General features: G+C 37.1%; 1 protein-coding gene across 9 annotated transcripts in view; it reads left to right on the top strand.

Moving 5' to 3' along the window:
• The window catches only part of LYST (lysosomal trafficking regulator), a 205,892-nt gene that overhangs the window by 91,202 nt on the left and 87,886 nt on the right, over nt 1–26,804 (top strand). For 8 of the 9 annotated variants that reach the window (XM_053605218.1, XM_053605216.1, XM_053605215.1 and 5 more), the window contains 10 exons: nt 172–321; nt 2,387–2,524; nt 6,191–6,389; nt 9,206–9,337; nt 11,221–11,848; nt 12,550–12,727; nt 14,498–14,667; nt 16,093–16,323; nt 17,629–17,795; nt 18,538–18,690. In XM_053605218.1, coding sequence (XP_053461193.1) covers nt 172–321; nt 2,387–2,524; nt 6,191–6,389; nt 9,206–9,337; nt 11,221–11,848; nt 12,550–12,727; nt 14,498–14,667; nt 16,093–16,323; nt 17,629–17,795; nt 18,538–18,690 — 2,146 coding nt within the window. Of the gene's footprint in view, nt 1–171; nt 326–2,386; nt 2,525–6,190; nt 6,390–9,205; nt 9,338–11,220; nt 11,849–12,549; nt 12,728–14,497; nt 14,668–16,092; nt 16,324–17,628; nt 17,796–18,537; nt 18,691–26,804 lie in introns of all 9 variants that reach the window. The other variant, XM_053605210.1, reaches the window with a different exon arrangement.

Raw genomic sequence — 26,804 nt, 5'->3', positions numbered from 1 at the left:
TTCTACTCTGAATTGTTTTAAAAGACAAAGATACTTTATGAGATGTTAAATTATTTATATTTCCCTTTGAATTGAATGTTATGATTGCTAAGATTAAAAACTTAATGTTTCTCTTGAATTTTTGGACTAGTGAATTATTAATACATCTGTGTTAATACTGATTTTCTATAGACCCTTCTTGAAGGTTGCTGTGATGAAGATCTTATTCATATCAGTGAGAATGGAGAGTTTAAGCTGGATATAGAGTCTAATGCTATAATCCAAGATATTAAACTGTTAAAGGAGCTATTGCTTGACTGGAAGATATGGAATAAAGCAGAGGCATGTAATAAGCACTTTTTCCTATTTTTTTTTATTGTGGTAAAATACATAGATCACAAATTTGCTCTCTTAACAATTTTTAAGTATATGTATTTTCTATAATTAATTGGAGTAAAATAACATTATCATCAAACATAATTATTCACAGAGCAATTCAGGGTATGTATGCCGTTAGGATTTTTAAAAATTGAGTATTAAATTTGGCAACCTAAAAGTCTACGCATTACCAATAGCAAGTTGTGAAGCTGAAAAAACTTCTCTAATCTATTGTTAATAAAAATAAATATAGCTCAAACATACTATAGGAAAGAGAATTCTTTTTCTATTCTTCCTATAGAAAATTATATTACAAAACTTTATTTGAAGAGGCAATTAAAGGTTATGTAGTCATAAAACATAAAAGTATTAAAAATATGTGTCAAGAAGCCAACTAAACTATTGCTATTTTTTCTGAACTTTGTGATATTTATGGTTATTTTTCTTTTTTTTAAACTTTATAATTTGTTGTAATTTCTTTTGTCTGAATAAATATTCACTTTCAAATTTAAAAAAAGGGAGAGATTAGGTAGATAAAAAAATATGTGAAATGTTGCAGGGAGAGAAAATAAATGCAGTAGAACCTCTGTAAGTTGACCACCCAAGAGACTGTGGCAAACTGGTCAACATATAGAGGTGGTCGACGTGAGAACTGGGCCTGCTGTACTGATACGTACATGTGGTGCCTGTCCAGTCTGTGAAAGTTAAGTCACCTTAAGGAGGTGGTCAGTGTAGGGCAGTGCTCAACTATGGAGGTACTACTGTAATTATAAAGATAGTCCATGTAAACAAATTATTCTACAATTAATTAGAGTATCAAAGGCAGTATAAATATATAATAAAGAATATGCTCATTTGCAGATTGGAATATCAAACCTAACTAAATGTTGCACAATTCACTTATTTAGTATTTCAAAAGAACAGGAAAATTTGAAGTTGTTTGATTTAAAAAAAACATTTTTAATTGAATTCAAAAGTGATAGAACAGACGTACACTTCTATGGATTTAAAATAAGATTTTCTTACCTAATTAATTATTTTTGAACTAAGACTTCATTTTACTTGTTCTCTGTTGGTGGTGGTTTATATCGGCAGTATTTTATTTCGGTGATATTTTTCAGATTGGAATCAAATTTTTGTATTTTGGCTGCCTTGTCTTCCAGTTTTCATAAGGGCTTTTCTTTTAGGGAATCTTAGCTCCTCCTCATGAAGAGCGAGGCCTTGATTACAGTAGTATGATTAGTCTATCAATTCCTTGGCCTTTTCACTGTTTGTTGCTGCCATGTAATAGCAGGAGAAATAGTAACCCAAGCCAGTTAATTTTGCTTTTTCTTTAAAGCTTTGTTGAAAGGTCAATTATGATAATAAAATGAGGGGAAAATAATCTTTCCATATTAGTTATCTATATAGAATCTCTTTGTCTCTAGTATTATTGTAATTTAAGATTAATGTAATATGGGAAGAGCACTTTAAGGTACTGCCAAGGGGTACTAACTGCTCTTTGAAGATACAGTTTTCAGTTGTGCAGAAAATTCTATTATTTGTACTTAAAAATAAATTACTTCAAAAATGCGTATTTTTCACATTGCCCATGACTTCAATTTACTGTGTTTTGTTCTGAAATTATTTGGTTAAATTCTGCATATATGAATTGGCATGAAATTTATACATTTTTAATAATACTCTTCAACATAAATTATTTGAAAACAATTATATTGGTAATGTACTTTTGTAATTTGAATAAAACCCTCCAAATAATTCACCTTTTGAAAATAGTTATATATCATTTACTGACACAAAAAGGGTAATACACTGAAACACCTAATACAATATTGCATTCAACGTGGGTAATGAAAAATGACCTATTGACAACAAAACGTTTAAACATTTGCTTTGTTTCAGACAAATTTAAGCTTTGACACTAAATATATACAGTGTCACATTGTTCTATTGGTGTGTCTTCTGAATATCAGGCAGTAGCATGGTTTTCCATAGCTGTGTGCTTATTGGTGTGTGTTCATTTTCTCAGCCAGGTGTTTGGGAAACTCTGCTGGCTGCTCTGGAAGTCCTCATCAGAGCAGACCACCAGCAGCAGACGTTCAACATTAAGCAGCTGTTGAAAGCGCAAGTGGTTCATCAGTTCCTACTGACTTGTCAGGTTTTGCAGGTACTTTCCTTGTAACTTGGCTTTCGGAGAGATATTTTCTGCAATTGTTTCTGTTTAGTAGCTCAATACTGTGGACATCAAATCTTCATGGGACTTCCAAGGGATTTTTTTCCCCCCTTTTCCATCTTCTCTTCTTTCCAGATTCTCTTATTTCAACAAACAATATGGGAATTTTTCAACTCTTGCCTTTTATAGCATCGTCTTTACACTTTCATCATTCCTAACTTGATTACAAAAGAACAATTACTAAATTTCTGAGATTTCTTTTTTATTTTGGGCTATAATAAGGATTTTGTGGTATCTTGAACATCAACAATAGTTGACTAATTTTAACTTGTTCCATATGCCTTAAATAAAAATTTACAAGTGTACGGGGTGGCGCCTGTGGCTCAAAGGGGGAGGGTGCCAGCCCCATATGCTGGAGGTGGCGGGTTCAAACCCAGCCACGGCCCAAAACTGCAAAAAAAAAAAAAAAATTTACAAGTATGCATTGTTTTAATAACTATACATTTATTGAAAGAATTAGTATTTTGAAAATATATGCAAAAGTTATGTTAAAAAGTGGCACTAATTTCACCAGTTATATTCCAATGTCTGTCCTGGCCTGGCTTCTAGTTAATTTTTTTTCTCTGCCTTTACAGATGTCCTTTTATCTGCTTTAGTATTTTACATTTTTTTGTACCTTTGCTTCAGTAGCACCTGGGGCTTCTCATTGTGGTTAGACTAAAATCAAAATCTGTGACAATTGTAAGTCTTGTATTCTCTAGCTACCACTCCAGCTGCGTCTTATGCTACTCAACCTCACTTTCTTTCCCCTCCTTAAGCAAGTGGGGCATTTTCACCATCAGTAAACATGGTGTTCTTGTTGCCTTACAAGTGGCTGATCTCATCCATTTTATCTGGCCAGTTCTGTTTATCCTCCTTGTAGCAACTTAAAACTTACTTCCTGAGAGATGCCTTTCCTTCCCTTTCCATCTAAATTAACCCATCCCTTTTACACCCTTACTCACACTCTGGGCATATACAAGTTGTTAGTTTTTTGTTGTTCATGAGATTATGGTTTATTTTCCACTTTAAGCCTCGGTAGGGATGTGCTTTTGTTGATCATGCTGTAACCTCAGTACTTGGCACACATGGGCTCCTGGTAAACGTTTGTGAAATGAATGAAAGAGATGAATGAATATTTCATTTCACAAATGTTTACGAGGAGCCCGTGTGTGCCAAGTACTGAGGTTACAGCATGATGAACAAAAAACACATCTCTACCGGTCCTAAAAGAAACCAAACACGAAACTTTTGTTTGCTTTTCTTGGCCCGTGTGGGTTAGATTATTGTTGAAGGGAATATAATGCAGTGATCTCTTAGGCCCCTTGCTTACTGAATGTTTTATGCGTCATTTATGCATCAGTTTTCCACTAAATTTCTGTCTTTGTTTATCTGTTTTGAAACTTATTGGCCAATTTTCAATGAATTCATATGACAGTGTGGTATTCTTGTAGTTAATATATTCTACAGTTGAGATTACAGCAGGGCGTTTAGTGACAGTGACGGCCAGGCCTTGTGAGGCCTACCCAGGGGCTAGATAAGCACTGCAAGACAGACAAACATAGTGAGAATCAGAGAGGTTTGCACTTCAGGAAATACCCATTTTCCTCATGTGGAACAGGGAAAAGGAGCTACTGAAAGAGATGTAGAAAGAGTAATTGAAGAGGTCAGAGAAGAACCAGGAAACTCAGTGAAGTGAAAGCCAGGAGTACAGAGGGGAAGAACATACACAACAAAAGGAGGTGGTACCTGGAGCCAAATGATGAGGAAGGTTCAGGGGAAATTTAGACAGATAAAGGGCCCATTGCCTTGGAAATTCCTAATGACTTGCAAGATTCCAGTAACATGCAGAAGGTGAGAACCAGATTTCAGGGACTTCAGGCAGCGTCACCGGGTGCGGGGGAGCACTGGAGGGGAGAGAATAAACATTTATTAAGAAGTCCAGCAGCAAAAACAAAAAGAGAAACAGAATGTTAACACAAGGTCACATTAAGGGATTTTTTTTCCCCCCAATAAAACAGGATATTGCTGGTTATTTGTACAATGTTAGTGTAAAGGGCAAGATTGAACATACTTGAGCTAGCATGGACTTAGCAATGAATAGCTAATGTTGCAACCAGGAGAGTTAAGATACAAGGGGAACGATTTAGAAGGCAGACGATTGTAACAGAGATGTCTTGGAATTAATTGGAAGTTAGAAGTCCATGCTCTTGTCTTAGATCACTTGACAGCTGTGAGATCTTGGCAAAGGGGTTTTGTGTTTTCTTCTGTAGAATTAGTGTTCTCTTCTTAAATCTGAGATAGTTAGACTGAGTAATTGTAAAATTAACATGTACATTTTAAGTATTCCAACTCAGCAATACATGAGAGTAGATGAAGAGTGGATGTAGAGATGGATGTTTGGACATGGGGAGAGGAAAGATGGGAAATTCACCTCCCATGCCCTGATCCAGAGGCCAGCTGCTATCCATTGGAGAGGTGGAATTGGATGATACAAATAATTTATTTATATACCTTTATTTTTAGTAATTACTTGGCATTCTACCAAGTCTCATTATTCTAGGCAGTAGATGATGTAGTAGAAAGAGTTCAATGGCCCGTGTTTGAATTTTAATTGTACATGTTTTCTGCATGGTATATGCTAGTCAAATTACCACTCTGAGCCTCATAGTCTAGAAATGAGGGATAAAACCTCTCACAGAGCTGTTGTGAGAAAGATCTTTATAAATTGGAACACACTGTGTTAATGTAACTAAGTTTTTCTATCAGAATATTCCCCCCGATCCCACAATAGTAGTAGTAATAGAATAAGGAGGAGTAATAGTAATAGTAGTGGTAGTAATACTAATATCATGATAGCTAATATTTACATGGGGCTTACCTATCTATACATGAGGCACAATTCTAAGAATTTATGTTTTTTAATCCTTGAAACACCTCTATGAAGTAGCACTAGCAGTATTCCCATATTATAGACAAAGCAACCAAGGCATGGAAATTTTAAATCGCACACCTAAGATCACACAGCAAGTAAGCGCAGGAGCCAGAATGCAAACAGAGGTAGTTTGGCTTCTGAGTCCATACTTGTGAATACTATAACATTGCCTCTGTTAATTAAGGTGCATGGGCTGGAATTAAATTTCCAATAATTTTGATGAATTTTTAATAACAGGATTGCTTGAATAAAAAATAGCAACTCGGCAGGGCACAGTGGCTCACACATATAGCACTCTAAGAGGCCAAGGCAGGTGGATTGCCTGAGTTCAGGAGTTCGAGACCAGCCTGAGCAAGAGCGAGACCCCCGTCTCTAAAAATAGCTGGGCATTGTGACAGGCGCCTGTAGCCCCAGCTACTCAGGAGGCTGAGGGAAGAGGATGGCTTGAGTCCAAGAGTTTGAGGTTGCTGTGAGCTGTGACACCATGGCACACTACTGAGGGTGACAAACTGAAACTCTGTCTCAAAACAAAAAAAAAAATAGCAACTCAATCTAGTGGTAAATATGATCAGACTAGAGTTGTAAACAATAGAATTCCATCTTAAAAAGTGTATCTAACCTAAATGAAAAAACTTAGTTGACAGTTCTTTAAATTTAATGAGAGTTTGATTTTTATTTTTTTTCAGGAACACAAAGAGGGGCAGCTTACATCCATGCCCCGAGAGGTTTGTAGGTCATTTGTGAAAATTATAGCAGAAGTCCTTGGATCTCCTCCAGATTTGGAATTATTGACAATTATCTTCAATTTCCTCTTAGCAGTTCACCCTCCTACTAATACTTACGTTTGTCACAATCCCACAAACTTCTACTTTTCTTTACACATAGGTAAGCATAATCATTGTTGTTGGATCTTGACTGTCTCCACTTTCCTTTCATTCTTCCCACTTGATCCTTGTCTGTTATTTGAAGGGCCTGTCTGTGCTTAAAAATTCCCCTGATTACATACTGGGCTTGAGACAGACAGAGTTAGAGAACGTACCAGACGTAGCTTCTGCCGTTAGGGGGCCTAACTGCCAAGAGGAGAGAGGGGACCTACACTCACATAACTATGATAAAAAACAAGATTAGGTAAGTACCTAATAGTTAAAAAAAGAACTGATGAGATTTCAGAAGAGAAAGTCTTTCATCAGACCTCTATGGAGAGAGAATAATGAACAGGTTACACGATATCTGTCAGGGGTATTGAAGAATTTGGGTAGAATTTGATAGGTAGATTAGAGAATTAGCATTTCAGGCAAAGAGAATGTCTTCAAAGGGAGGAAATGGAAATAGAAAATTAAGGAGTAGTGAATTTTACCTAAAGAGGACCCAGAAAGAGTGAGAAATGATGGCATAAATATAGTTTACAACATGGTTTATTTATTTTTCCCTTAAGGTCATATTAAATGGATCCTTGAAACATAAGGCTAGAGAAGTTGAACTTGTATTCTAGTTGGAAGTCATTGGAAGGGTTTTGAGTTTTGAGCAAAGGGAGATGATGTAAGTAAATTATTGCAGTGTGATTCAGGAATAAGAAAGTAGAGATAGTAAGACCAATTATAGTATTCTCTAAGAGACAAAATAATTGAATCTAGCATAGAAGTAGTAGAATTGGAAAAGGAAGATAAGTAGAGAAATGGAAAGATTAGTAGGGAATGACTCAACCCTGGAGATGTTAAGGGAAAAGGGTAATGACTTTGGTTTTATAACACACATATTTGAGGTACACTGTAGTTGTAGTATGATTGTCCAGGAAGCAGTTGAATATAAGGGTGATAAAATGGGGATGCTTTTAAGGAGCTGCCCACATAGAAGTGTGTGAAGCTCTGAGTTTAGATAGGACCACTAAAGAAAAGTTTGTAGAGAAAGAAGGAAAGAGGACTAGAACTACTGTAATAGCGCTGATTAGAGTGTGGAACGAGAAAGAGCCATGAATATAAGAGAAAGATGGAATAATCGGAGTTTTTTAAAAACTAGGGAAATGTAAGAAAGAAAGAATGTACCTACAAGAAAGCTGTGTAGTAAATTTGGCATTTCTATTTGGCATAACTGATTGTACAGCACTCATTTTAGCAAATGTAATAAATGAATAAATGATCACATAGGCCAGGTACCGTGGCTCACACTTGTAATCCTAGACTTTGGGAGGCCAAGGCTAGGGGATCACTTGAGGCCAGGAGCTCAAGACCAATAACAACAGTGAGATCCCCTCTCTAAAGAAAGTAAAAAAAATTATCCAGGTGTGGCGATGTGCACCTGCAGTCCCAGCTACCCAGGAGGCTGAGGCAGGAGGATTGCTTGTGCCCAAGAGTTTGAGGTTGCAGTGAGCTGTGATGATGCCGCTGTAGCCTTGGACAACAGAGTGAGACCCTGTCTCAAAAAAAAAAGCAGCAGTGGAAGTCCAAATGAAATTAGATAGCATGACTTTGTTAGGCTCAGCATACTGAGTAGATAAAGGACTGTGGATAAAAATTCTGGAAGCAGGGTAATTGCCAAGATGAGTAAATTTGAGAAACTTACAGCCTAGTTGAGGGGAGCGAGGCATAAGCAGATAACGATACCACCCTCAGCGGGAAGACCAGTGATAGACAAGTCAACGTTTTGTTTTCTGGTAGCACAGAGCATGTGAGAGCTGAGGGGGCCTTTCCTAGAGGAGGTGATGTGGGCTGTGAGTCGTAAAGGAGAAGGGGGACTCGAGAGAAGGGCTTTCCAGGCACAGGAAACCACTTGACAGGGAGCTAGGGGGAGTCTGTGCTGCTGAAATGCAATGTAAGAAACAAAGCTGGGGAGGGGCCTAGAGACAAATAGCCGAGAAGCTTACAGACACGAAAACTGGACTTCTCCAAGGTGGTCAAGAGGCAGCAGCCCCTGGAAGGCTCTAAGGAGGAGTTGGCATTTGAGATAGAGAATTCTGGTAGCAGTGAGGATTTGAAGGTGACAAGATGTGTGTCAAGGATACCATTTGGAATCTGTAATGCTGACCTGGGAAGCCTGCACGAGGGTAGTGATGAGGGGCATTCAGAAAATAAGAAGTAAAGTCAGTTGTTTCTGGTGACTGACTCACTGCAAATAAAGGAAAGGTAGTGACAAAGGATGGCTTCAGGTTCCTACGTGTGGGACGTGGGAGAACTTAACAGCAGGAGTGAATCTGGGGCAAAGATGATTTTGATTTAGATTGATTGCATTTGTGGTTTATTCAAGAAGTCAAGCAGTTGAATTTACAAGTATGAAGTTCGGAAAGGAAGATTAAGCTGGAAATATTGGCTTAGAAGTCATATTAGACACTGAAAGGGTTATATAAAAATAAGAGACATAGTTTTTCCCCAAAGAATGAACAGATGAATAGTCTCCTTGCAGAGATCATAACATAAAAAGTGAGCAGTTAAATGTTAACCATATGCCTAACTATGAATGCAGTTGGTATTCAAAGAAAATAGACGTTCATGTGGCCAGAAATAATTAACAACAACAAAAAAAATCTACAGTAAGAAATTGTAGAGTATCAGTACTCACATATCAAATGTGCATTAGTTTAAAGTATGCTGAATTTTTTTCTCTTTGAACCTCTCTTTGTCAGAATTTGTATGTAATGATCTGCCTTTAAGGGTTTTTTAAATCCTTTCTAAAAAATTTTCTGTCTCAAAACTCTTTTTTTCTTCTAGATGGCAAGATCTTTCAGGAGAAAGTCCAATCGATCATATACCTGAGGCACTCTGGCAGTGGGGGAAGGCCCCTTACAAGCCCTGGTTTTATGGTAATAAGTCCATCTGGTTTTACTGCTTCACCACCTGAAGGTAAAAATAGCAATGATGGAATTAGGATCCCTCCCACTTTAGTTCTCAATATTCTTATGTAATTACATGTTAATAGCACATGTTTTAGCAGTACCTATAGTACAACCTAACATTCAGACAAAATAAATAGAAGATAAAACTTAAAAATTATAGGCTACAGTTAAGGAATCCATTTTCACAACTTTCTGGTATGAGTAACATACACTCGGTCTAACAAGTTGATACCCAGCACAGGTCCTCAGAAGAACTTAGAAAATGGATTTGGTTCCTGCTATCTTGCTCTGGCATTTTCTATCCTTGCTTATCATAAACATTTGTCCTTCATTAAACTTCAGATTTAGTTCTTCATTTTCTTCAAAAGCGTTTTCTTTTTCTTCTGTTTTTTGGTCTCACATTCTTCTTTCTACCTGATTCCCTCAGTCTGGACAGCTTCCCTTGCCTGTGGACAGCCCTCCAGGCTGCCGGCTTCACGTCCCGCGACTCTGGACACCTTTCCCTCCGCTTTCTCTACCAATCGCGGGCATCTGTCCTGGAATTTATCATAAGAATGCTGGCAAGCACCTCTGAAACTCCAAATTCACACTCTGTGTTCTCTCTCTGTGGTCCTCTTTTAAAAATCATGTGTGTTACTCTGAGACATTTTCAAGTATTGTCAGTCATGCCCCCATTTTTCCAGGTCTTTTGAACAGAATTTTTAGTCACCTTTAGCCCTCCAGGCAAAATCCAGAAATAACTCTAGTTATTCTGTGCTATACGTTATTTTATTACCACAAAGCCTGTTATAAAGCAATTCATTTAGTGCCTACTTATATCAGTGCTTCTCACATTTCAACATGCAAAAAATCACCTGGAGAGCTCGTTAGAACACAGATTCCTGGGCCCCTCCCTGGGACATTCTGTTTCCCTATATACAGAGAATTCGACTTTCTCACAGTTGCACAGGTGGTGCTGATGCCCGTGCTGTTGGGCCATGGACTACACATTGAGTCGTAGGCACTGATATCCCATGAACTTCCCATGAGAGTAAATTTTCTGGTCGCCTTCTACATAGAATATTAAAAGCAAAATTGTAGAGCCGCAGCATGAAGAAAGAAAGCTATTACTTCTCACTAATAGCAACAAGAAGAAGCTACAGAAGTGGAGGAGAGACTTGTCCAAGACCGTTTAGTCGAGTAACAACAAGAAGTGCTATTTGTTGAGCACCTATTATATAACAGGTTTCATGTTAGGGGCATTACAGATATGATCTCACTTGATTCATAAAGCAACCGTCCAAAGTAGACGTGATAAACACCCATTTTACACTTGCAGAAAAAGCACTCATGTGGTACGATAAAGTGATTCACTCAAGGCCACTTAACTGAAAGACTGTCATTTGAATCCAGTTATATCTGGTTACAAAGCCTACATTCTTTCTGCTCTATCAAATTGCATCCCTCTGACTGCCAGCCTGAGGTAAACTAAGTTTCACTTAATTTCACTACAGTAGAACCGTGAATTCTAATGACTTTGAATCATTCAGTCAATTCTGTATTTTGTGAAGGAGATCTGAAAAGACATGGTTTTGGAAGATTCTAATAAAAAGTAGTTAAAATAAAAATAGTTTAAGCATTTAAGAATCTCAACATTAGTTACGAGGAAAATTAACCTGTCTGGATTCTTTTTTTTTGCAGTTTTTGGCCGGAGCTGGGTTTGAACCCGCCACCTCTGGCATATGGGGCCGGCGCCCTACTCCTTTGAGCCACAGGCACCACCCACCTGTCTGGATTCTTTAACTGTGCTAAATAAATGAGCTGTTGCTATGCTTGTGACTTACAGTGCAGAAGAGAAGTGGTCTTGCTTAATAGATTTGTAAGTAGTATGTTTTTATCTACTCTTACCAGGAAACAATTGCTCTGATATTATTCCACACCAGATGGCTGCCCACATGCTGCGCTCTAGAAGCCTACCAGCCTTTCCTACTTCCTCAACAGGAATACAAACACAAAAATTGACCGCGAGTTTGTGTTGTAGTATCGACAAGTTACAACATATTGCAGATACTTATGTTGCTGTGCAGCCAGAGAAAGAAAATCCTTTGGGGAGTTTTGACACACTGAAGAAAGGCCAAGAGGATGCATTCATCAGTAGCTGTGAGTCTGCAAAAAGTGTTTGTGAAATGGGAACCGTCCTATTAGCCCAAGCCTCTGTCAGTGATGTCCCAAAAGGAACACTTGGGTTTTCAGTGGTCAAAGTAGATCATAAAGACTTGGGACCAGAACCCAAGCCAGACGACGACAGTCCTGGAGACGAGTCCTGCCCACGCCGACCTGATTACCTAAAGGGACTGGCCTCATTCCAGCGAAGCCACAGCACCATTGCAAGCCTTGGGCTAGCTTTCCCTTCTCAGAATGGAGCTGCAGCCATTGGCCGGTGGCCAAGTCTTGTTGATAGGAACACTGATGATTGGGAAAACTTTGCCTTTTCTCTTGGTTATGAGTCAAACTACAACCGAACTGCCAGCGCTCAGAGGTACGCTGGTTGTTTTGTGCACCCTACCCTCTTCTCACTGTTTTTTGGAGACTCTCTACATTTCTAGAAATGTGTTCATTGTGTCACTTCTAGTACAACTTAGCTATTAATAACAAACAGAAAGGCCCTTTTCTCCTTATTTTAATATAAGATAATATTGAATTCTATATTTAGCCCAAAGTTAAACAATAAATATCTCTAAATGAAATGTCTTGCAGTTTATTTAATTCCTCATAGTTATTAGAGAGAAATTCTTCAGTTCAAAGAAATAAGATTTATTATTATTTCCAATTACATCTCAAGTAGCACTGTCCAGTGAAACATTCTGCAATGAGGGACATGTTTTATTTGTGCTAATACAATCAGTGTATGCCTCTTTAACATTTGAAATATGGGTAGTGCAACTGAGGAACTAAAATTTAATTTAATTTGAAATAGTTTTTTAAATAGCACAAGTGGCAGTGATTATTGTATTAGACATCCTAGGTGTAGGATGGACCAATGTTCAGTATAGGCCTAAAATCAGTGATAAAAAATGACGGTAGATTTTCCAATTGCAGTTAAATAAGAAAGTGTTTCTTAAACCTTATGAATATTTCTTTCACATGTCAAAATTATTACTACATATCACAGGTGTCGAGGTAATAACCATGTATTTTCTCCCTGATTGTGTTAGTAAAACTTTTCGGTCTGTGTTTTAGTGTAACTGAAGACTGTTTGATACCTATATGCTGTGGGTTGTACGAACTCTTAAGAGGCGTTCTTCTCATCCTGCCCGATGTCATGCTTGAAAATGTGATGGACAAGCTTATTCAAGCCGATTTACTTTTGGTCCTCGTTAACCACCCCTCACCAGCTATTCAACAAGGAGTGATAAAAGTAAGGATGAATACTAGATATATTGTTTTATAATAGTTCAGAAGAATAACTATATGTGATTTTAAAATTTGAATATATATGTATATGTTAAAGTAGACATACTTTTATACTTTAGGAGTAATGAATTTATTTTGTACTTAGGGGTAATGAATTAATATAGTTTGTGACTTTTTACTCATTTTTGTAGTATCATCCAATTTTAATTCCTTCTCTGTATATTGATTTATATCAGTATGTATCGTACATCCACATATCTGAACACTTAGTCCATTTTTGCTAAAATTACAGGGAACACATTATTCATTGGAAATCTCCTCTGCAGTGTAGGATCACATTTGAGACATTTACTTCAGTTCTCAGCTAAGATGTCACCTTTCAGAGAGTCCTTCCCTGATTACTTTATCAAAATCACTTCCCTTTAGGTCTACTCTTTATTTATCCTGTTGTAGCATCCTATTTACCTCTTATAATTATCTTTTGAATTTATCTGTGTACTGTGTTTTTCAATCTTCAATCTCCCACAAAACTAAGCTTCCTGAGGGTGGGCATCTTGTGTCTAGAATATAATACTGAGTATATTTTTGAGTAAATGAGTGTTTGATATGAATGGTTTCCATTAGAAACAACCCAATCTTGGAATGATCTTTTAAAGGTTCTCATTTTCTTTCATTTGTCTGGATGTAAGTATTGTTTAATCCCTTGCAATTCAACCCATTTATTAAACTCCCGTTTTATATGTAAGACACTGGGCTAGTTGACATGTGGTATATAAAGAAGAATAATATAAGCCCCTACATTCAAGGACTTACAGTCTAGGGGGGGAAGAGAGTCATATGCCCAACTAAGCAAAAGCAAGGGATTCTGGGGTGAGTGCTACAACAGCAGTGTGAATAAAGAAGAACTGAACATAGGGGAAGCAGGGAAAGATCCACGCAAAAGGTGTACTTTGTATTCTACTGAAAACTTTTAAAGTAGAACAGTAAATTGATGTGTGTTTGGGGAGAGTACTCTTTCACCCCTGTAAGGGAGTGATTAAAGGGGAGAGGGGAGTGGGAGTGTTCTGCTAGGCTTGCAGAGTAGTAGGGGGGAAATGATGAGTCTCTGATCTGATGTAGTGGGAAGTCAGAGGACAGACAGGTCTGAAAGACATTCACAGGCTGGAAGAGGGGCATCCTTATAATCATATGTGGGGAAATCAGGAGTTTAATCTTGAAGTCTTAGAGTATGATACTGCTGTTCTCTAAGACTGGAACCAGGGAAGAAGTAGGTTTGGAAAGAAAAGTATTTAATTTAATTTGGTGTTATGCTTGTTGCATTTGAGAAGCTAGAGAGAGTAGAAATTCAGGTCTATATTCAGAACAAATAATCTGTCAAGAAGTCTAGAAATGGAGGTCTATCCTACATAATGCGTATGCGTGTGTCTGCGTGTATGTAGATTTGCAAAGAAAGCATAGTGTACTGATTCTTTTCTTTTAGAGTAGGACACAAATATTCTCAACCAAGGTCATCTGTCTACTAGATTCCGTGCTCAGCTAAAAACCCCATTTTCTCCATCATAGAGATATTAAGATCTCCACAGTGGTATCATCATTAGCCTTCTTCAATAGTCAGAGACAAGTTCATTTTTGTTTTGCTATGGAGGTGGCATTTTTTGAGCTTTCTACATTCATCTATACATATGAACTTATACAAGTATGCACACTGTTTGATTTGTGTATATTATTTTAAATTTCAATGTATTAGCTAAATGATCTTAAATTTTTGCTTTAGTTATTAGATGCATATTTTAGTAGAGCATCTAAGGAACAAAAAGATAAATTTCTGAAGAATCGTGGATTTTCCTTGCTAGCCAACCAATTGTATCTGCATCGGGGAACTCAGGAATTGTTAGAATGCTTCATTGAAATGTTCTTTGGACGACGTATTGGCCTTGATGAAGAGTAAGTGGGTTCTTCCCTCCACCATAATTGGGGCTCTTTTTTCTTAAATGTAAAATTTAGTGAATTCACTCTTAACAAAATTATTTGGTCATCTTTAGAAAAAAAATCTGCTAACATTTTCCAGGTGAATCAATTTGATATTTGCTATCTGATATTCTTTCTTATATGACTTATCCCTTTGTATTCATTCACTAGCTGGAAACTAGAAACAAACACTGTACTGCATCAAGTGAAAGCAAATGATAGTTACGATTTGCATATTGTATTCATGGGATAAGGTTAACTGGAAAGAAAGGTGGCTCATGTGTGATCCTTAGAGGCCTCTTCACTCTCCTCTGAGCCCTCAGGTTCCCTGGGAGAAGAGCCAAAGTGCTCACCTGGAATTCCTGGATGTGCTGATTGCTGAGATTTGACCTTGGTGTAAGGCTGATGGGTCAGCAAATAAGTACAAGAATAAAAGAATGTTTTTCTCCCAAACCAAAAGTTTGGCAAGGATGTTAAACTGTTATTTCCGTTTATGATAGTATAGAGAAAAATGTGTGTCTCCTTATTGTGGTAGATAAATTCAAACATTAAGGCGTTTACTTATTTATTCTGGTAATTTCAGTAGTACTTTTTGTTTACATACAGCTTTTGGCTTTCACAAAGCAATTCTCCATTTTATTGATTGATTGAGAAAGGGTCTTGCTCCGTCAACTGGGTTTAGTGCAGTGGCTTGTTCATAGCTCACTGCAACCTCAGACTCCTGGGCTCAAGCGATCCTCCTGCCTCAGCCTCATGAGTAGCTGGGACTACAGGAGTGTACCATTCATGCCTGACTAATATTAGTATTTTGTGTAGAGACGAGGTCTTGCTCTTGCTCAGGCTGGCAATTCTGCATTGTCTTACTTGGTTCTTACAGCAGCCTTGAGAATAGAGGAGGGCTTATTACTACACATATTTGACAAATAAGGAAAATGAGGCACAAAATATTTAAATATATTCATTCCACCCAGAGGAAAATATTATTGGGACAAAAACTCAAAGATTCATTCCTTTTCTCTAGCCCTCTTTTTATTAGCTTGCTATCTCTCGAATGCTATTTAAAACAACAATAATAATTTTCTTATACAATTGTCATATAGAAACACAGGGTTTCTTTGAACATAAAGGGCCCATGAATGAATTGAAGTGAGTCGGATAAAACCATGACATTGTATGCATGTTTCATCTGAATGTTTGTGTATTTATCTTGGGATGGACTTCTAGCACTAGTCTTTTTATCCTGTTTGTGGAGGGGGTCTATAATTCAAAAAACAAGTTAGAACCCTGATTCCCCAAATTTATTTTTTTAACTTTGAAATCAAATTAAAAAAGTAGCCCATAGTTTCCTATTTTATGACAGTTGCTTCTAAAATACTCTTAACTATGTATTATTTATTATAGATTTGATCTGGAAGATGTGAAAAATATGGGACTTTTCCAGAAGTGGTCTGTCATTCCTATCCTGGGACTAATAGAGATCTCTCTATATGACAACATACTCTTGCATAATGCTCTCTTACTTCTCCTCCAAATTTTAAATTCTTGTTCTAAGGTAGCAGATATGTTGTTGGATAATGGTCTACTCTACGTGTTATGTAATACAATAGCAGCCCTGAATGGATTAGAAATGAAGTAAGTTTTTAATTATTATTTTAAATTATATATCTGGTAAATATTTTGGAAAGGGAAAACTTTGATAATGTTACTTTAAAGCATCTGATTTTTTCATAGTATCGTCAAACGTTTTTTTCCATAAAATTTATTAGATTAAATTAATTTGGCAATGTATGCTTCTCATCACTTTCAACGAAGATTGGTAGAGTGGCAGCTTTAAAAAACATGTTGGGAGATTAGATTTTTATTTAGATTTTGTACCTTTGGTGTCTGGATTTGCAATATACAGTATAACATTTATATCAGAATAATATTAAGATAGGAATCTCCAGAAGCACCATCTTGTACATTTTTTCCCTGGAATAATCTGGAAGAACTTATTGAACATTAAATCATTAAATATTACTGTGCTTTTATGGGGAGAACAGAGCATATCTTTAGTGATTTTCTAGGCCAGAGAGAGTTTCTTAGTATTCAACTGAATTCAGCTGTTATTGGGCGCCTGTTAACATTTAGAGTCTGTGTGCTTGGCATATGGGAAATGGGAAATGCAAAGAAATATAAAGTATTATATTTTCACAAAACACTTAGTCTTGATTATAATACAGTGTATGAAATTGGTAGAACTTGGGAAGTGTACTTGCGGAATAACATAGTTTTTTTGTTTGTTGGAAAATGAATTATACTTACTGAATATCTCTGTATGCCACTCAATTCATTGGCCCAAGACAGTTACTATTGCTTGATTTGAAAAACACAAATGGAGAGAAGTATTTGGGTGTGATATTACACACTTAGGTAGATTATCAAGATTAAAACTGAGGGGCAGAAGTAAGTAATTCATATTTATTATCATTTATAAGTGACTAATATATGTTCAAATCTATTATCTCTGTTAATCCTTAAATAAGTATAATTTATATACGTGAGATTCAGAGTTGTTAACTAATTTAGTCAAATTCACCTTCTTTGAGAAACCTTCTTCATACCCTTAGTATGGGCTGGGAATATGCTCATGTGTTCCCATGGCATCTTGTGTTAATCTTTATTATTACGCTTACTGCCATCTGCTGTTCATAGTGATCTTTTTTATTTGTCTGGTACTCAGAAAAAAATGACATTTTCCACAGGAGCCCATTGTATCTTCTACGTCCAGCATGCAGTACATGTCACTTGCCATGGAGCAAGCGCGAATAAGTAGTAAATCTGTGCGTGAACGCAGGCTGATAGAATAGGAGCTTACACCAGTTGCCTTTGTCTTAAATTATTTGTTCTTTCTCTTTAAATGCTCTGTTTTGTTCTTTTTGTTGTTGTTGTTTTTAGCATTCCTCCGAGTGAATACAAATTGCTTGCTTGTGATATACAGCAGCTTTTCATAGCAGTTACAGTCCATGCTTGCAGTTCCTCAGGCTCGCAGTATTTCAGGGTTATCGAAGATCTCATTGTACTACTTGGATATCTTAAAAATAGTAAAAACCAGAGGACACAAAGTAAGATTTAATTTTTGTGGATTTTGGCAGGGGGAGTTGTGTAGTAGCCAAACATGTTATTTGAACTTAAAATCTCTTTCTTCTTAGAAGCTCTTGATTATAGAGCTTCATTAATTTTGTGGTAATTTTTGAAAAGTTTTAAAAAGAAGTCCTTTTTGAATGGCAAGAGTAGAAAAAGTGATGCTTTGATTTAATTGGGGGTTGGCAACACATCATTGAAAGAAGCTACTGATTTTTCTTACCAAGCAGAGTTTAAAAGCTTATGTGCCATAGTCATGCATTTGTTTTCTTAGTGGAAAAATGTGAGAATTAATTGCTGGTTAATTTTTTTTACCTATTTACCAAAAGTTTGTTCTTTGAAATAAGTATATATAATGACATAAATTTGTGAATTATTATTTTTTCTGGTGAAAAAAGATTTTTTTAGGTTAAATCATTTTATTTCCAGTTATTTTAATTTCTATTTCATAGTTAAGGCTACTAAATTTTTTATTATGATGGGGAATATTGCTTCTCAAGTACTTTTTATTTGTTTATTTATTTTTATAGTGGCCATTTGGAAATTTGCTTTTAAAGACAATGGGAAAATGTTTACTATCATTAAGAACCATGTTGGTCAAAATTTTAAATTGTATGTCTAATAAAACATTATTGGCAGCTTAGATTTTTAATATAGAAATCAGTTCAATAAAAAATTAATAACCACATAGCTTGAAAACATTCTAGTATCTTCTGTTTTTAGACATGGCTGTTGCACTCCAACTTAGAGTTCTCCAGGCTGCTATGGAATTTATAAGGACCACTGCAAATCATAACTCTGAAAACCTTGCAGAGTCACCCCAGTCACCTTCTGCTCCCCGTCACGCAGTATTTCAGAAGCGGAAAAGCATAGCTGGTGAGTGATGAAATAATATTTTAATAATGATAAACTGAAAAAAAACACAAGGTTCTCTTCGGTGGCACCTGTGGCTCAAAGGAGTAGGGCACTGGCCCCATATACCGGAGGTGGCGGGTTCAAACCTTGCCCCAGACAAAAACTGCAAAAAAACCCAACCAAACAAAAAATAATAATAATGATAAACTGAAGGTGGTTTGACCTTCTTACGTTCTTATACGTATTTCTTACTGTAAAAAGTTAAGCTATAAAATTTAAGACAATTTTTGTTTCGCTCAGGGAAAACCATTTTCCTGCTTTCTTTTCAGTGTTATTCAGTTATTTCTTGAGCATCTATTATGCACCAAGCAGTGTGCTAACTGTTGGAGCTACAGCGATAAAGAAAACATACATAAAATCTGCCCTTGCAGAGATTGTACAGTAGTAGGGAAATGTAGAGGGTAGGAAGAGGGATTATACCAGGGCATCCTGAGCTGTATCAGGAGTTAGGAGGTCTCTGAGGAAATAAGAGGTAAGTGTAGACATGTAGCATGATAAAGGAGTTAGCAAGGTGGAGCGTCAAAGGAAAGGTGTTACAGGCAGAGTAGATGGCTTACGTAAAGGTTCCAAGGCAGGGAAAAGCTGAGCTTGTTCTGAGAAGGGAAAGCCATTTGGCTAGAGTGTGGCACTTCTGAGAGTGAGGCCAGGTGAGGCTGTCTGTGTACAGCGTGGCTGGGCCAGTTCAACATAATCCTACAGGCCATGGTAAGGAGTTTCGATTTTATCCTAATGAGGAATCATCAAAGATTTTAAGAAAGTGGCATGATGTAATCAGCCTTCTATTTTACCAAGATGACTGTCTTCTGCGTATAGTGGATCAGAGGAGAGCAAGAGCGGTGCTGGGGAGTCCAGCTGGTGTAGTTGAGGCCGGTGATGGTGGTTTGCACATCAATAAATGCACGTGACATCAGGGCTTGCTGTAAGTTAGTACCTGTCATCAAATGATAAGTGTTAATATTGTTAGATTTCCTTATTTTTCCTATAAAATCTGCTATGACCTTTATATAAACACAACCCAGTGTTAACATAAAAACTCCACATACAGAATACATACACCCACACGCACCACATGTACACACACATCTCTGAACAGAGTGCTTAGTAAATTATTTGAAGTTTAGTCACCCTTATTGTCTGAAAGGCTTTTAAATACAAATCTTTCTTCCACTTGTGTTAGGCTACTTCACTATGTTGAATGCTGTGCAAAAGCTTTATACTACGTGAAAAATTCACCTAAAAAAGACTACACAGCAATAAAATACATTGTTTTCGAATAATATAAATTTAAATTATGCTAAATAAAACTTATGCAAATAAAATTTCTAAAACATCCATGTAGCAGAATGTATCCAATACAGTCTCCTCTTAAGCCGCCGTCTCTGTTGGCCCTTTCTTTTGTCGCCAGTAGAATTCTATCCTTTACCGAGTCTGGCAGTAATGCTCAGCTTCTCTATGCCCAGTGATGACTTCTGGACGTCTTTCCTTAGAAGGACTCATAGTCAGTGGCTGCTTAGGTGGAACTCACCTCTGCTGATACCGGGAAGTGTTCCTTTACTGCTCCTGCTGTTCCTGTCCATTGATGCTTGTTCTCACATCCATTCCTTCTCGGCTTCCATTCCTGGATCCCTTGTTAGTGATCAGAAAAAATACTAGCGTTTGTGTCACTTGGAGCCTTAGAGCCCCGGGTAGCTCCAGGTTTGTTATTGTTTGGTGTTAGTTTGAGTCATTTTAAAACAGATAATGGACTTTTCGTCTTTTCATTACATCACTCCCCTTTATTTTTTCTGACTCCTGTGGTCGCCTGCATAACTTGGGCGTATGTTTTTCACTCTCAGTAAATGCAACTGCTGTAAGTTATATGAGGCTTGTAGAATCCTACAAATTTTGAGCTAATAAAAGCCCTTAAAAGTCCAAAATCCTATAAAATTTGAGCTTAATAAAAGACCTCAATTGTCCAGCTTCTTCGCCTTAACAGACCCACTGCATGCTGGAATTCAGGACTGCTGGGCCAGACTCCCCTCACTCTTCCCTTTCTGTCCTACCCCACACCCACTCATTCCGTCTCTCTCAGGACCGACTCATTTCTCTCAGGTTTCTCTCCAGAATTGTTGCTGTTTTAAATACTTTTTCTTATTTAAATTCTGTCTTCGCATATGAAAAAATGCTCATCATCTTTAATCATCAGAGAAATGCAAATCAAAACTACTTTGAGATATGATCTAACCCCAGTAAGCTTAGCCCACATCACAAAATCCCAAGACCAGAGAAGTTGACGTGGATGTGGAGAAAAGGGAACACTTCTACACTGCTGGTGGGAATGCAAATTAACACATTCCTTTTGGAAAGATGTTTGGAGAACACTTAGAGATCTAAAAATAGACCTGCCATTCAATCCTATAATTCCTCTACTAGGCATATACCCAGAAGACCAAAAATCACATTATAACAAAGATATTTGTACCAGAATGTTTATTGTAGCCCAATTCATAATTGCTAAGTCATGGGAAAAGCCCAAGTGCCCATCGATCCACGAATGGATTAATAAATCGTGGTATATGTACACCATAGAATATTATGCAGCCTTAAAGAAAGATGGAGACTTTACCTTTTTCATGTTTACGTGGATGGAGCTGGAACATATTCTTCTTAGTAAAGTATCTCAAGAATGAAAGAAAAAGTGTCCAATGTACTCAGGCCTACTATGAAACTAATTATGGCTTTCACAGGAAAGCTATAACCCAGTTATAACCTAAGAATAGGGGGAAGGGGGAAAAGGAAGGGAGGGAGGCGGAGGGAGGAGGATGGAGGGTGATTGGTGGAATTACACCTGCGGTGCATCTTACAAGGGTATATGTGAAACTTAGTAAATGTAGAATGTAAATGTCTTAACACAATAACTAAGAAAATGCCAGGAAAGCTATGTTAACCAGCATGATGAAAATGTGTCAAACGGTCTATAAAACCAGTGTATGGTGCCCCATAATCACATTAATGTACACAGCTATGATTTAATAAAAATAAATAAATAAATAAATAAATTCTGTCTTTGTGGATCTAATTCGCAAACCCCCCTTTATTTGTGTTTAGTTGCTGCTTTGTAATTGCTTTCCAGTTTTTTACACACGTATTTGGGGAAGACTGTGGGGTTTTTTATTTCTTCACTGTCACTTGAAAGTAATTGTCAAAAGTACATTGACTTTGTATGCTGTAGGTACAGAAGGTACAGAATACTGAGACTGCTCTGCTTCTGGGCAGTGTCATCACAAAAACCTCTTCAAGTTCATTCGTATGTGATACTAAATGATTTGGAGAGATTTCTGTTTCTGTCATTTCCATCAATTAGATAATGATTTGTTCCTTAAAAGACTGAAAACAAGCTCTCACTACTGATAAGTGTTGGGGGGCTCCTAAATAGATTGGTTTAGCATTTGTTGAGAACTCCTGAGGTAAGTGATGCCTCCAACCCACTGCACCTTTAGCAGCAGTTGTGGGGACTGCTGGGGGCTGCAGCTTCCGTTACAGCTGCACACTGTACTCCGGTGATTCAAATTCACCTAGAACTTGAGTATCAGGATGTCCATGGCTTAGCCATACTTTCTCAGCATCTTGGTTTTCAGTTCTCATACTTTCGGAGGAGGCAGATACTATTCTATTGCCGGATTAATCTTTTCACTACCTAATTCAGGTATATCATCCAGTTGCCTGCTACTCAATGGACAAAACTTTAATTCCTTAGCCTCTGTATCTCATTTTGATACAGCTATATAGAAGGGAGAGGGATATAATTTTGTCTAAATGGTATCATTTCTCTACCTACTGTTTATAAACTGATTTCTATTTTTTTTTTCTGGTTCAATTTTATTTTAATCTCCTTAAGACTCTGCTTGTTTTCTTTTGCATTTACATGGGTGGACACATTTTCTTTGTAAGACAGTTTTGGTAGTGTTTGGTAAGGCATATTCAGCAAATAAATGTATTTGTAAAATTCTACTCTCTTTGCTTTAAGTAACCATTTATGGTGGAATATATGAACTAATCCTTGTAAATCACTTAGCTTGGCATATTATAAACACCCAGTAAATGTTAGCTTTTATGGTTGTAGTTGGTGTTGGAAATATCTCTGCAGGTTAATTTTTCTTTTATTGAGTCATAAACACTTAGATCATGTATACATTAATGCATTTATGGGGTACAATGTGCTGATTTTAAATACAATTTGGAATACTTACATCAAACTAGAATGTAAGCATTCCAAACTGATTTCTATTTCTAATCAATATACCATAGTTTCTGTATTAATAAACATAAATATTATTTTTGTTTTTGTTTATTTTTCTTTTGAGACAGAATCTCACTCTGTTGCCAGGGCTACAGTATAGTGATGTCATCATAGCTCACTGCAACTCCAACGCCCAGGCCCAAACATTCTCCTGAATCAGTTTCCTTAGTATTTGGACTATAGGCTGGCACCACCGCACCTAGACAATTTTTTCCTTTTCTTTCTTTTCTTTTTTTCTGTAGAGAGACAGGTCTCAATATGTTGCTCAGGTTCGTCTCAAACACCTGGCCTTAGGTTGTCCTCCCACCTTGGCCTCCCAGAGTGTTAGGATGATAGGTGTGAGCCACCACACCCTGCCTGTACTTTATATTTTTAATGAATACATTATAATCTATTATGTTGATGGACCATGATCGTCTTCCCTAACTTCTATCAGTATACAAAGATCTTTTTTACTTGTTTTTTTGCTATTGTAAAGAAGGTAATGATATATACTCTTTTAAATGTATTTTTTCACTTGTCTTCTTATCAATATGAAAAACTTTATACATCACCCTTAATGCATGAAGGTAGAATTATTAGGGTATTATTTAAAGTGCTACACAGACATTAAAATTATCATCTATATAGTTGTATTATTAATATAATTCATATATAATGTATACCATGGAATACTATTCAGCCATTAAAAAAATGGAGACTTTACAGCCTTTGTATTAACCTGGATGGAAGTGGAGCACATTATTCTTTGTAAAGCATCACAAAAATGGAGAAACATGAAGCCTATATATTCAGTTTTGATATGAAGACAATTAATGACAATGCCACAGTAGGGGGTGGGGGAAGGGGAGAGCAGAGAGAGAAAGAAAGAGGGAGGGATGGGGTCTCAGTGTGTGCTACACCTTTTAGGGGCAAGGCACAATTGTAAGAGGGACTTTACCTTACAAATGTAATCAGTATAACCTGGTTTCTTGTACCCTCAATTAATCCCCAACAATTAAAAATATATATATATAATTCACATATAAATTATTTTTTGTTATATAGTAATATGCAATAAAACCAAACATTAATTTTTTTTTATTCTTTTTGAGATGAGAAAGGCATTGTGTTTTATATTCACTATTTTATTTAATCTACGAAATAACTCTATCCATTTATTCAACTATCACATTTTCTTAAGAGGTGGAGTCTCTCTTTGTCACCCAGGCTGGAGTGCAGTGTGACAAAGCTAGCTCACTGCAGCCTCAAGCTGTTGGGCTCAAGTGATCCTCCCACCTCAGCCTCCCAAGTAACTCAGATTACAGGCATGAGCCACTATACCTGGCTAATTTTTAAATTGTTTTTAGAGATAGTGTCTCATTCTGTTGCCAACTGGTATGTCTCACTCTGTTGCCCAGGCTGGTTTCAAACAGCTGGGTATTTTTTGTTTGTTTGTTTTTTATTAAATCATAGCTATGCACATTAATGCGATCATGGGGCACCATACACTGGTTTTATAGACCGTCTGACACATTTTCATCACACTGGTTAGCATAGCCTTCCTGGCATTTTCTTAGTTATTGTGTTAAGACATTTATATTCTACATTTACTAAGTTTCACATGTACCCTTGTAAGATGCACCACAGGTGTAATCCCACCAATCACCCTCCCTCCGCCCATCCTCCCCCCTCCCTCCCCTCCTTCCCCTCCCTCTCCCCCTTCCCCATATTCTTAGGTTATAACTGGGTTATAGCTTTCATATGAAAGCCATAAATTAGTTTCATAGTAGGGCTGAGTACATTGGATACTTTTTCTTCCATTCTTGGGATACTTTACTAAGAAGAATATATTCCAGCTCCATCCATGTAAACATGAAAAAGGTAAAGTCTCCATCTTTATTTAAGGCTGCATAATATTCCATGGTGTACGTATACCACAATTTATTAATCCATTTGTGGATCGATGGGCACTTGGGCTTTTCCCATGACTTACCAATTATGAATTGGGCTGCAATAAACATTCTGGTACAAATACCTTTGTTATAATGTGATTTTTGGTCTTCTGGGTATATGCCTAGTAGAGGAATTATAGGATTGAATGGCAGTTCTATTTTTAGATCTCTAAGTGTTCTCCAAACATCTTTCCAAAAAAATGTGTTAATTTGCATTCCCACCAGCAGTGTAGAAGTGTTCCCTTGTCTCCACATCCACACCAACATCTCTGGTCTTGGGATTTTGTGATGTGGGCTAAGCTTACTGGGGTTATATGATACCTCAAAGTAGTTTTGATTTGCATTTCTCTGATGATTAAGGATGATGAGCATTTTTTCATATGTCTGTAGGCCGTGCGCCTGTCTTCATCAGAGAAGTTTCTCTTCAAGTCCTTTGCCGAGCCTGCGAAGGAATCACTTGTTCTTTTCTTGTTTATATGTTTGAGTTCTCTGTGGATTCTGGACCTTTGTCAGAGACATAACCTGCAAATATCTTCTCCCATTCTGAGGGCTGTCTGCTTGCTTTACTTACTGTGTTCTTGGCTGTGCAGAAGCTTTTTAGTTTGATCAGGTCCCAGTAGTGTATTTTTGAAGCTGCTTCAATTGCCCAGGGGCTCCTCCTCATAAAATACTCACCCAGACCGATTTCTTCAAGCGTTTTCCCTGCACTCTCTTCTAGTATTTTTATAGTTTCATGTCTTAAGTTTAAATCTTTAATCCAGTGAGAGTGTATCTTAGTTAATGGTGAAAGGTGTGGGTCCAGTTTCAGTCTTCTACAGGTCACCAGCCAGTTCACCCAGCACCATTTGTTAAATAGGGAATCTTTCCCCCATTGAATGTTTTTAATTGGCTTGTCAAAGATCAAATAATGGTAAGTAGCTGGGTTTATCTCTTGGTTCTCTATTCTGTTCCATACATCTACCTCTCTGTTTTTGTGCCAGTACCATGCTATTTTGATCACTATCGATTTATAGTATAGTCTGAGGTCCAGTAGTGTGATTCCTCCTGCTTTGTTTTTATTTCTGAGTAATGTCTTGGCTATTCCAGGTTTTTTCTGATTCCATTTAAAGCAAAGTATTATTTTCTCAAGACCTTTAAAGTATGACAGTGGAGCTTTAATAGGGATTGCATTAAAATTGTATATTGCTTTGGGTAGTATGGATATTTTTACAATGTTGATTCTTCCCAGCCATGACCATGGTATGGTTTTCCATTTGTTAACATTTTCAACTATTTCTTTTCTTAGAGTTTCATAGTTCTCTTTATAGAGATCTTTCACGTCCTTTGTTAGATAAACTCCCAAATATTTCATCTTCTTTGGCACTATTGTGAATGGAATAGAGTCCTTAACTGTTTTTTTTCAGCTTGACTATTGTTGGTATATATAAAGGCTACTGATTTATGAATGTTGATTTTGTAACCTGAGATGCTGCTGTATTCCTTGATCACTTCTAAGAGTTTTGTAGTAGAATCCCTGGTGTTTTCCAGATATACAATCTTATCATCTGCGAAGAGCAAAAGTTTGATCTCTTCTGACCCTATATGGATACCCTCTATCGCCTTTTCTTCCCTAATTGCAATGGCTAAAACTTCCATTACAATGTTAAAGAGCAGTGGAGACAACGGGCAGCCTTGTCTGGTTCCTGATCTGAGTGGAAATGATTTCAATTTAACTCCATTCAATACGACATTGGCTGTGGGTTTGCTGTAGATGGCCTCTATCAGTTTAAGAAATGTCCCTTCTGGGCAGCACTTCTGGCTCAGTCGGTGGGGTGCTGGTCCCATATACCGAGGGTGGCGGGTTCAAACCCGGCCCGGCTGAA

This window comes from Nycticebus coucang, chromosome 10 (genome assembly GCF_027406575.1).
Source record: "Nycticebus coucang isolate mNycCou1 chromosome 10, mNycCou1.pri, whole genome shotgun sequence".
Lineage (NCBI taxonomy): Eukaryota > Metazoa > Chordata > Mammalia > Primates > Lorisidae > Nycticebus > Nycticebus coucang.
This window is presented reverse-complemented; position numbering and strand designations above follow the sequence as displayed.